This window comes from Apodemus sylvaticus, chromosome 16 (assembly GCF_947179515.1).
Source record: "Apodemus sylvaticus chromosome 16, mApoSyl1.1, whole genome shotgun sequence".
Taxonomy (NCBI): domain Eukaryota; kingdom Metazoa; phylum Chordata; class Mammalia; order Rodentia; family Muridae; genus Apodemus; species Apodemus sylvaticus.
This window is the reverse complement of record NC_067487.1, coordinates 31,014,307-31,026,508: the sequence shown is the minus strand read 5'-3', so window position 1 is coordinate 31,026,508 and position 12,202 is coordinate 31,014,307. Positions and strand designations below refer to the sequence as shown.

Sequence of the window (12,202 nt, the reverse complement as noted above, 5' to 3'; positions counted from 1 at the left end):
TGATGGAGATAGTGGGAGGGTCTCTCCCCTTCACAATGCAGTGGGCCTTTTTGAGGCAGTCCTACTTGGCGTCCATTTTTTCTGGTTTCCAGTCTAGAATGTCCTGTTCCCTGGGAGAATCCCGTGGTCTGCAAGCTTTCTCGCTGCCTCTCCATAGTTGCTCTCAGAGATCACACGGGCTGGGCCTCCCAGCACAGGAGGGGCAGAGAGGCTCACCTGTGTATCTGCTGGTGGATTTCAGCACAGGTACCAGAGATGCTGGGGCACTGGGGCTTTGCGCTGAAGTCATTCATTATGAAGGAGCCTGGATTGGTTGACTGTTTTTGAGACAGGAGAATGGGTAACACTCATATTAAATTTTTATCGCTTCTGAGTTCAGGAACAGTGGCCTCTTGGTGGTATAGCCCCTCTTGTGTGGGAAGTCTTGCTGCTGGGATACTCCTTTTCCCCAGTTTTACCCCAGTCCAAAATCATTTCTTTTTCTAAGTGTTTTGTTTGTTTTGAAACTAGGTTTTGAATAGTAAAGGTTGGCCCTTCTGCCTCTGTCTCCGAATATTACAGATGTGTATGCTGTTTTTTGTTTCTCTTGCTTGTAATGTGTATTTTCTGTAACAGGGATGCCTGACTTTTATTTTAGACATTTAAAGAATGATTTAAAATTTCAAAGGCCCTTTCCTTTAATAATGGCCTAAGCTTTTATCCACCCCTCCTATGGTTGATTTTTCCCCCCTTCCTTGGAATTATAGATTCTGAAATCAACCTCTATTTTTAACTTGATGTTAAGTATATTTTTCCACCTTATAGCACCTGGCAGCCTCTTGTAAGTACAGCTCTCTGAGTTGACAGGTAACTTCCCGGTCCCTTAGCCTAAAATAAAAGCCGTTCCAGACCCCAGGTGCGTGTCGGGTGCGTGTCAGTGTGTGGTCTGGACAGGTGGTCCGACAGTGCTGTATGCCGTATGGCATGGCAGCAGGACGGTCTCAGCAGATGTGCTATGGCAGCCGCTGCCCCCTGCCACCAGCTTCCATCCCCAGTGCATGGCTCTAAGGTGAGGAGCTTCTGACCCTGGGAGCCGAAGTACAAGAAGCCGTATCCACTTACCCTTTACCTTGACCATAGCTTAGGTACTTTTTCTGGCACTGTTTTAAACGTCAAGCAGGCCCCAACTTGATTGTTTTCTTCAAACACTGGTCTCTCTGGAGGCTGTAGCGACAGCCATCTCCAGGGGTTTCCGTAGTGCTTCATTGCGATCCTGCCCGCTTGGACGGAAAGAGAAGAGTCTGGGTGGCTCAGAGCTTACTCTTCATCTTCATTTTGGAAGCTAGATTAAATGAATTTTAGCCAACAAGTGAGTTCAAAGGTGAACCAAGCCCAAGGGAGACCCTGTGGGGAAGATGGTTGTCTGCTGGGTGACAAGAAAATTCCTTTGTTTTTGTTGTAAAGTTTGCTCTCCATTTCCTGCATGTCCTTCTTTCCTGTCCTTACCCAAACACCAGCAGAACTTGTCTGTTTCCATGGAGCAGAGGCTGTGTTTTGGCTGTGGAGTCTGTGTTCAGGAACTAGTTTCTCCTGTGGACTGGGTACATGCTGATGGAGCAGGGGAAGTGGCCCATTGAGAGGAAATGCTGTGAACTAAGACAATCCCACCCTGGCTGCCTTTCCCCCTCATCCTCCAACATGGAGCCAGGATGAGGCACAGGTGATAAGGCTTCTGCACGCCTGGCATCCAAGAAAGCTACCCGGAAACCCTGGCTACCACAGGGAAGGGGCAGAGCTGGCCAACCTGCCGGCCTTTGCTTCACTCAGAGTGTCACTGTTGAGACACCTGCTGCATAATGAACTGCATTGTTGCACTAGAGAAGGTAGCTGAACGCTGGTACAGGGGTACGCATCACATCCCAGCTCGTGAAAGGCTGAGACGGAGGATTCCTGAGAGGGAAGGCCAGCCCAGGCTACAGAGTGAGCTCAAAGTCATCTGGGTAATATAGTGAGACCCAGCTCCAAACAAGGGAGAGAAGAGGCTCGAGATCAGTATCAGCTGCGTGGAAACTCCCGCTGTCAGGATGACAGGTCACTGGAGTTCCAGCATGAAGATGTCCCTAGCCACTCTGGCTTTCCCCGCTCTGCTTCCCTTTCTCTCCTCAGTGTGCAGTTCCCACTCCTCTGGAGCTAGCTGCTGTGCAGGCAGAGCTGTGGTGTGTTTGTTCCTATGTAAACAGGGAAGAGCCTAGCGCTCACATCAGCGTTTCCCTGGGGCCTCTGAGGAGAGCTTGCTTTGGTTTTCTTCAGGTGAACAACTGCTTTGTGAAGCCAGCACAGTCCTGAAGTATGTGCAGGAAGATTCCTGTCAGCGCGGCGTCTATGGGAGGCTCGTCTGCACTGACTTCAAGATTTCCTTCTTGGGGGATGAAGACTCGGCCTTGGAGAACGGTGGGGTGAGTATGAGCTGCATTTGCTGAGTGGTCGGGAGCCTGACCTGCCGGTGGGACTCCCTGCTTTCCCTGCAGCTTCTCCCTCCTGCCAGCAAAAACAAAGGCCTAAGGTCTCCTATTAGTGCTCTGCCCCTGCCCTTCAAGGGCTCCTTCCACCAGGAGGACCACCTAGAGATTGCCACCCTGCTTCATGACTCCCTGGCTCTCCCCCTTATAAGGTGAGGCCACCAGCTCTTTCCCGATTCCTTCTGCACTCAGCACAGCGTGAGTCACTTGTTGGAAAAGCCTCACACACAGTTCCTCGTGTTTCCTCTCTGCTGAGCGCTTTCACAGATCCGGGAACTGAAGGCTGGAGTGGAAGTGACCCAAGTTTGAGCTTGGGTTGTTGCTGTTTGATCTGAACCTAGTTGCAGGCTCATCGTGGAAACCCCGTCTGTGTGTGTGTGTGTGTGTGTCTGTCTGTCTGTCTGTCTGTCTGTCTGTCTTGACTGCCGGGGGCCGCTTGCTCCCTATGAAGGCTGCTCCCAGCACTGCCGCCCGCCTGTGCCATAGCATGCCTCCTGAGCAAAGGAGGCTTTGCCAAACACAACCCACCAGCTTCCCGGAGCTTCGCTTTTACCTTTTCATTTGTGTGCAGAACACTGTCATATCCTGCCTTGATTTGGGGGCATGGTGGGGTTCCTGGCGCAGTCCAGAGGTGGCATGTTCTTCCTGGACCCTTGGGATGGGGCTTTCTTGTCTGTACTGCAGCATCCCTGCCTCTGGGGCTGTGGATGGCTGCCTCAGTCGCTCTGTGCCCAGTGGGGAACGGTGACTGACAGGACTCACCCTTGCTGCCGTCTGAGTTGTTTTTCTTTTTCCCTTTTTAGGAAACTCAGTTTAAGAATAAGATTATAGGAGTAAACGATGTCCCACTCCACTGTGTGGACCAGATTTATGGAGGTGAGTGTCTCCTTCCCTAGTCTGCCCAGAATGTAGGGCAATAATGATATTTCCAGTCTGTTACACTGTTACATAGGTTACTTTGTATAGAGCAGCCTTGGAAATGCTAAGTGCAGCCTGATGGAACTCGTGCTTGGGTAGCTTGGGTAGGCGTGAAGACGCTGGCTTTTCTCTCTTCAGATGTGTGTGTGTGTGTGTGTGTGTGTGTGTGTGTGTGTGTGTGTGAGAGAACAACCTGCAGGAGCTGCCTGGTTTTTTCTTCCTTGTGTGTGTGTGTGTGTGTGTGTGTGTGAGAGAGAGAGAGAGAGAGAGAGAGAGAGAGAGAGAGAGAACAACCTGCAGGAGCTGCCTGGTTTTTTCTTCCTTCCGTCCTGGGGACCACTCAGGTCACCAGGCTTAGTGGCAAGCCCCCTTTCCCACTGAGCCATCTTGCTGACTCGCCTCCCTTTTTATGGAGGTAGTGTTTGTTTGTTTGTTTGTTTGTTTGTTTGTTTTAGTGGAGCCTACTAACCTCGACCTCGTGGTCTTGCCTCTGGCTCTTCCTCCTGAGTGCAGAGTTTTCTGGTGGAAGCCACCTCACACCGGAAGCCTGTTTTCTCTAATACTCCACATAACTCTTTTCTGTGTTAAATGTGGATCAGATGAGGCTCATCACAAGCAAGTAATGGCGGTTTACTTGACACACAATCTATGCTTCTGTGGCAGTGTCCTTGGAGAAGAAAGCACGGTACTGCACACATGTAGTCCCAGAGACAGGGGCAGGTGGATCTTTGAATTTGAATCTAGCCTGGTCTATGTAGGGTGAGTTCCAGGATAGAAGCCTTGCTTCATGTTCCACCCCCACCCCCACCCCGCCAATGCTTGATTGTATAGCATTAGGATGTCCTTTCTGCTGACCTAGTAAGACCGTCCTTCCAAGCCTCGCTCTGTTTTCTGTTCTCCATTTTGGGGCTCAGGATATTTTCAGAAATTGTTCATCCTTGGTTGAAGCAGCTGGTCCTCACAGATTTGGTATTCATAGGATATGGCGTTCTCAACACGAGTAGGTGCTGAGTGAGTGCGGGCCTCGGAGCCCGGAGGGAAATGTCAAGAGGGGCTCTAGTCATGAGCGTAGGAGTTGACAGGCGTGAAAATGTGCTCCAGCACATTATGATCTCAGATTTCCCATTTTAAATATTTATTAATTTTTAATGTTTATGTATTTAAGTGTTTGCCTGTCTGTACATGCACCACATGCATGCCCAGTGCCTGTGAAGTGCATACTGGATCTTCTAGAACTGAGCTCCAGATGGTTTGTGAGCCTCCCTCCCTGTGGGTCCTGGAAACCAACCCTGTCTTCCGAAAGAGCAACAAATGCCTCTGGACTGATGAGCTGTCCTCCCAAACTCAAGATTTGTGTGTGTGTGTGTGTGTGTGTGTGTGTGAGAGAGAGAGAGAGAGAGAGAGAGAGAGAGAAAACTCCAATCCCAAGAGCCCGAGCTACAGGCAGTTGTGAACATTGATGTTGGGACTTGAACTCAGATCCTCTGAAAGAGCAGGAAGTGCTCATAACTGCTGAGCCATTTTTCAGTCCCATCAGAGCTGAGTTTTCTTCAGGCTGTTGGAGTCTGGCCTTAGGTTTTCTCTAGAGAAATAACAATCCTGCTGGACGCCAAACACAGCTAGCACTTTGGAGGCAGAGGCAGGTGGATCTCAGAGTTTGAAGCTAGCCTGATCTACAAAGTGAGTTCAGGCCAGCCAGGACCACACAAGGAAACCCTGTCTTGTAAAAAACCAACCAACCAACAAAAAACCTGCAAGAAATAAAACAAAAACCCAACAAGAATTCTGCTGAGAGGGATGTGTCCTTAGAAGCCGGCAGTCTTCCTGTTGTTTAGCATTGCCATGTAACATGCATTTCTACTCATGATTTCCACATTGATCGTAGTGTTTGATGAGAAAAAAAAACCTCTGTTTGGACAACTGAAGAAGTACCCGGAGAAGCTTGTTATCCACTGCAAAGACCTGCGGGTGCTCCACTTCTGTCTGAGGTACACAAAGGAGGAGGAAGTCAAAAGGGTAACTAGCTGCGTTTTCAGGTTTTCCCCTCGGGCTTCCCCTGGGGACAGGGCCTGGCATGTATTCCCTGGAGGCGGAAGGGGGCCTTCCACTATGTGTAGCTGAAATCAGCTGGCTTCAGTGGGAGATAGTGGGCAGGCATGACTGTACTGACATGGCATGCGCTTTGGGCCCTCCTGTTCATAGTGCTGGCCACCTAGGCGCACTGCAGGGTGGGAAGTGAGTTAGGTAAGGGTCCGCCCACTGGGGAGCGCTCAGGCTGGTCCTCGGCCTGACAGTCTGTGTGAAGCAGGAGCGCGGCTTTCCAACTCCTAAGAATTGGTGTGCTTGCTTCTGCCTGGGAGCAGTTGTCTGTGGACCTGGGAACACAGGCCACATGAGCCAAGTCAGGTCACCGGGTGCACCCTTAAAGATTTAGCATCATTTTCTGGTGGTCACAGCAAGTCGCAGTCAGGAAATGGCTGCACCCGTTTGCTGTGGTTTATTATTATTTCTTAGGTTTTTCTTGTCAAGACAGTGAAGGTCTCGCCCCTCTCACAGTGCTCACGTTAGGGAAAGCCCGACAAGAAGCCAGTTTGCCTATGTCTTATCTGCAGTGAATTATGCATGCTATGGGTAATGCCCTGTTCTCCCTCAGATAGAATGGTAGTTCAGTTAGAGTAGGAAATGTGATTGTAGTATCTCTGCTGAGCAGGCAGAGAAAGTGCAGATTGAGAAAATTCCCCAAGAGACAAAGCATTTCCTTTTGAACAGTTATTTTAGTCATTTATCCAAACATACTTTTGGTTAATACAATAAACAGACAGAAAGCACAGTAGACACGTTTCTTTTCCCTTTTGAAACAAGGTCTTGTGTACCCCAGGCTGGCCATTCTCTGTAGGTGGGGATGACCTTGAAGCTTTGATCCTTTGCCCTCCCCCTCCAGAGCTGGGGCTATAGCATGCACTGCTAGGGCTCTGCATGCTAGGCCAGCAGACCACTAACCCTCCGACCCTAGCCCCTTCCTTCGCTGACTGGAGGACCACAGTGAGTCAGCTAATGTCTGCTTATTGTGATAGCAGTTGGGAGTCTTACATGTTGAATACTTGGACTTCACCTGATAGGGCAGTTGAGATGTTTAACTCTTGGTTTTGGGGGAAATTAGACTGTATTTTAAATTTTCTCTAGAAATTAAGAACTCTTAGAAAGCATGACAAAATAATGTTCTGTTTACTCTGGCACCATTTCAAGAGCTAACTCCACTTCAGCAGAGGTTGTCTCCAGAGCCCTGTTAGTGTGATAATTTGGCTCCTGCCTTTCTTAGCATTGACCTGTCAGAAGCGTAACTATCCATTGGTCCTCTCTCCTCTAGATTGTCAGTGGCATCATTCATCACACCCAGAGTCCCAAGCTGCTGAAAAGACTGTTTCTGTTTTCCTACGCAGCTGCTGTGCACGACACAGGTGAGTCTTTTCTGAGGTATCATGGTGGAGTAGTCAGGGTAGTTCTGTTTGGTTTTGGTTTTGTCTCCTCTGTATAGCTGACCTCAAACTCAAGCACTTCCTCCTGTCTTGGTCTCCTGAATGCTGGAATTCCTGGCAAGTCTCCCCACTCCCAGAAGATTCCTGTAATCAGGAAGGGAGACCACATCATTGTTAGTATGCATCACTGTGATCAAATGTTTGTCAGGAAAGGAGAATTATTTATTTTGATTCACCATTTGAGAGGGTGCAGTATATGGCTTCTTGGCCCGTGTACTTATGGGAGGCCCGTGTACTTATGGAAGGCCCGGGTACTTATGGGAGGCCCGGGTACTTATGGGAGGTCCTTGTACTTATGGGAGGCCCGGGTACTTATGGGAGGCCCGTGTACTTATGGGAGGCCCGGGTACTTATGGGAGGTCCTTGTACTTATGGGAGGCCCGGGTACTTATGGGAGGTCCTTGTACTTATGGGAGGCCCGGGTACTTATGGGAGGTCCTTGTACTTATGGGAGGCCCGGGTATTTATGGGAGGCCCGGGTATTTATGGGAGGCCCGGGTACTTATGGGAGGCCCGTGTACTTATGGGAGGCCCGGGTACTTATGGGAGGCCCGGGTACTTATGGGAGGCCCGGGTACTTATGGGAGGCCCGGGTACTTATGGGAGGCCCGGGTACTTATGGGAGGTCCTTGTACTTATGGGAGGCCCGGGTATTTATGGGAGGCCCGGGTATTTATGGGAGGCCCGGGTACTTATGGGAGGCCCGGGTACTTATGGGAGGCCCGGGTATTTATGGGAGGCCCGGGTACTTATGGGAGGCCCGGGTACTTATGGGAGGCCCGGGTACTTATGGAAGGCCTGTGTACTTCACATCAAGGTGAAGGGCCAGCAGACATAACCTTCAGAGACCTGCTCCCTTCAGAGAGATTTCTGTGGCTTGCTTCCTCCAGGAAGCCCAGTCTCCCAGAGCGTCTGCATCCTGCTGTCTTAGTTAGGGTGATTATTGCTGTGACGAAACACCATGACTGGAGGAAAGGGTTTTTGGCTCACACCTCTACATTGTAGTCCACCATTGAAGGAAGTCAGGACAGGAACTCACACAGGGCAGGAACCTGGAGCAGCAGCTGATGCAGAGGCCATGGAGGGTGCTGCTTCCTGGCCTGCCCTCATGGTTTGCTCAACTGCTTTCTTATAGAACCAGGACATCCAGCCCAGGGGTGGCACCACCCACAGGGCTGGGCCTCCCCCATCCATCACTAATTAAGAAAAATACCTCATAGGCTTATCTACAGCCTACTCTTCTGGAGGCATTTCCTCAGTTGAGGTTCCTTCCTCTCAGATGACTCTAGCTTGTATCAGGCTGACATAAGACTATCTAACTATCTGGCACTCTCCCCAGATGACAGCAAATATTGGGGTTCAAGCATCCAATGCATGCTTCATTTAGACGTTTCTTTCTTTCTTTTTTTCCCCTGTGATCTTTGCTTAATGTACCTTTTCTGTCCCAGTGAATTGATTTGTGGTTACTTCTTTTTCTTTTCTTTTCTTTTTTTTTTTTTTTTTTGGTCTCTTTGTTATTCTCTTACAATCCACCTCCCAAATTAATTGTCTACATTTCTTTTGGCTGTATAAATAATTTTGAAATGTGTAAGCTGTTCTGAAAATTGTAGTATAGGTAAGGACATCAAATAAACAATCCTACTAATAGAGAGGCCGAGATAGGAGAAGCATGATTTCAAGACCATTATGTGGTACACAGCAAGACACTGTCACGTACAAACAAGCAGAAAGAGTATATGGATTGTACTATATTGGACATATCTTACCAAATTAGAGAGACCACAGGGTGACAGCCAACAAATTTCTAAATCCTCATATTTTTGAATTTTAGTTTATTAGGATATGTTGATAATATTAACTTTCATATTAAGAGATATTAAGGAAAAGTGATTGTTACTTCCTGTTATTTTTGTTGTTAGAGGTGGAATTACATTTGTGTGGCTATCTTCTTTTGGGTTTGTTAAAAGATTACTTTCTTGCTTTTTCTAGGGTGTAGTTTCCCTCCTTGTGTTGCTATTTTCCATCTATTATCCTTTGTAGAGCTAGATTTGTGGAAAGATTTTGTGTAAATTTGGTTTTGTCATGGAATATCTTATTTTCTCCATCTATGGTAATTGAGAGTTTTGCTGAGTATAGCATCTTTCGGCTGGCATTTGTGTTCTCTTAGGGTCTGTGTGACATCTGCCTAGGATCTTCTGGCTTTCATAGTCTCTGGTGTTAAGTCTGGTTTAATTCTGATAGGTCTGCCTTTATATGTTACTTGACATTTTTTCCTTACTGCTTTTAATATTCTTTCCTTAGTTTAGTGCAATTGATATTTTGATTATTATGTGACAGGAGGACTTTCTGTTCTGGTCCAGTCTGTTTGGAGTTCTGTAGGCTTCTTGTATGTTCATAGGCATCTCTTTCTTAGGTTAGGCAAGTTTCTTCTATAATTTTGTTGAAGATATTTACTGGCCCTTTAAGTTGGGACTCTTCACTCCTTTCTATACCTATTATCCTTAGGTTTGGTCTTGTCGTTGCATCCTGGATTTCCTGGATGTTTTGGGTCAGGAGCTTTTTGCCTTTTGCATTTTCTTTGACTGTTGTGTCAATGCTTTCTATGGTATCTTCAGCTCCTGAGATTCTTTCTTCTGTCTCCTGCATTCTGTTGCTGATGCTTGCATCGATGACTCCTGATTTCTTTCCTAGGTTTTCTTAACTCCAGGGTTGTCTCACTTTGTGATTTCTTTATTGTTTCTATTTTCATTTTTAGATGCTGGATGATTTTATTCGTTTCCTTTGCCTGTTTGATTGTGTTTTCCTGTAATTCTTTAAGGGATTTTTTTTTTGTTTCCTCTTTAAGGGCTTCTACCTGTTTACCGGTATTCTCCTATATTTCTTTAAAGGAGTTATCTAGGGCTGGAGAGATCGCTCAGAGGTTAAAGAACACAGGCTGTTTTTCAGAAGGTCCTGAGTTCAAATCCCAGTAACCACATGGCCACTTACAACCATCTGTAATGAGATCTGAAGCCCTCTTCTGGAGTGTCTGAAGCTACAGTGTACTTACATATAATAAATAAATCTTAAAAACAAAAAAACAAAAAATAAAGGAGTTATCTATGTCCTTCTTAAAGTCCTCTATCATCATCATGAGAAGTGATTTTAGATTTGAATCTTGCTTTTCTGGTGTGGTAGTGTATCCAGAACTTGCTATGGTGGGAGAATTGGATTCTTATGATGCCAAGTAACCTTGGTTTCTGTTGCTTATGTTCTTACGCTTGCCTCCCACCATCTGGTTATCTCTAGTGCTACCTGCCCTCACTATATCTGACTGGAGCCTGTCCTTCCTGTGATCCTGAGATCCTGGGTGTGTCAGAGCTCCCGGGAGTCAATCTGCCTCTGGGACCCTGAGATCCTGATGTGACCCAGCTCCTGGGATCCTGGGATCCTATATTCCTGGACATGTTAGAGCACCTGGGAGTGGAGCTTCCTCTAGGTGTTGTGGGACTGCTGTGGAGTTTGTGCCCAAGGTCTGCTCAGGGCACCGGCCTAGACTGCTTTCAGTCTGTGAACCTGTGCCACTGGTCAAGCGGGGTGCCTGGGTCCTTGGGTCCCGCTGGTCCCAGTTACTCCCGGTGTTGGGACAGATGTGCTCTCCTCACCTGTGGTCCTCTCTTGTGGTTACTTCTTATAAAAAGTAAAATCGGGCTAGAGAGGTGGCTGGGTGGCTAAAGTGCTCCCTGTGCAGGTACAGAGACGTGAGTTTGAACCCCTGGTACCCATGTAAAAGAAAGGTGCAAGGGTACATTTCCAACTGCGGCACCAGGGGCAGAAAAAGATAGATTGGCCGGGCAGTGGTGGCACACGCCTTTAATCCCAGCACTTGGGAGGCAGAGGCAAGCAGATTTCTGAGTTCAAGGTCAGCCTAGTCTGCAGAGTGAGTTCCAGGACTGTCAGGGCTACACAGAGAAACCCTGTCTCGGAAAAAAGTAATAAAAAAAAAAATAAAAAAAATAAAAGGTAGATTGTGGGAGCTTCCTAGCCAGCTGCCAGTCCTACTCAGTGTGGATTTAATAAGGGACTCCGTCTCCAAGATGAGCTCGAGAGCCGTGGAGGAAGACACCTGTGCCCACAGCTGGCTTCACATGTGCATGCATAGGTCAGCACACACAGAGCTGAAGTTTAATTTTTCTGAATTAAACCAAAAAATGGTAAAATCAATATTATACTGGAAATTTGAAACTATTCAAAAAAAAATTGAGTCGGAGAAATGGCTTAGTAGATAAAAGCACTGGCTGCTCTTCCAGAGATCCTAAGTTCAATTCCCAGCACCCACATGGCACTCAACAACCATCTGTAATGGGATCTGATGCTCTCTTCTGTTGTGTCAGTGACTGTGTACTCATACATTTTAAAAAAAAAATTGAGACAATTTAAGATGACCCTATTTGTCTCTGAGTTCTTTTTTCTTGAGTTTATTTACTCAAGAAATACACTTGAGTTTATTTAAGATTCTAGAGTATTCTAGAGGATGCTTTATTTGAGATTCTAGTAGAAGTGGGTGCTTAGTGATCCTGGCTCCTATGTCAGAGATGTCTGGTTGGCTTGTTTAAGAACACGTACATAGAAAGCTTTCGGACTGCACCAACCAATGATTGAGTAAAACATCTACTGAATGCATGCTGTGGGCCGGGTCCTGTGGACGGAGGGTGCGCAGGACTAGTCTCTGCACTCAGGGGTGTAAACACAAAAGGAAGTCTAAAGACTGAGGTGCTCTGCTGAGCAGGTGAGCAAGTCAGTGAGGGAGTGAGCCACACCCCAACTAGGAGTGTGCCTGTTAAGAGCTTGCATTAGGCTTGAAGATATGCATTTATTTCTGAAAGAATATCACACTGTAGGATTTATGGGTGGTTTAGATGAAGGAATAGAGATTTTGGTGTCATTCCTCAAGCACTGCCCACATTTAGTCCCTTTTTCTTTCTTTTCTGTTTTGTTTCTGGTTTTGGTTTTTTTGAGGGTATCTGGTTGTAGATGGCCTGGAACTCACCGAGCAGGCTGGGCTAGGTGGCTGCAAGTCTGCCTTCCACCCTTCCTGATGCTCGGATTACAAGTACATGCCATGCATCAGACCTGGTGTCTCCTCAACCCCTGGCCTTTTTTTTTTTTTTTTTTTTTTTTTTTTTTTTTGGAGACAGGGTTTCTCTGGAACTCAATTTGCAGACTTGGCTGGCCTTGAATTCATGTAGATCCACCTGCCTCTGCCTCCTG

General features: G+C 47.3%; 1 protein-coding gene across 2 annotated transcripts in view; it reads left to right on the top strand.

Annotated features, from left to right (window-relative positions):
* The window catches only part of Mtmr12 (myotubularin related protein 12), a 66,380-nt gene that overhangs the window by 26,255 nt on the left and 27,923 nt on the right, over positions 1-12,202 (top strand). For both annotated transcript variants that reach the window (XM_052159384.1, XM_052159385.1), the window contains exons 3-6: positions 2,290-2,435; positions 3,302-3,374; positions 5,302-5,432; positions 6,784-6,874. Coding sequence is in view for 1 of the 2 variants with exons in the window: in XM_052159385.1 (XP_052015345.1) it covers positions 2,290-2,435; positions 3,302-3,374; positions 5,302-5,432; positions 6,784-6,874 (441 nt within the window). In the remaining variant the exon portion in view is untranslated. The remainder of the gene's footprint in view (positions 1-2,289; positions 2,436-3,301; positions 3,375-5,301; positions 5,433-6,783; positions 6,875-12,202) is intronic.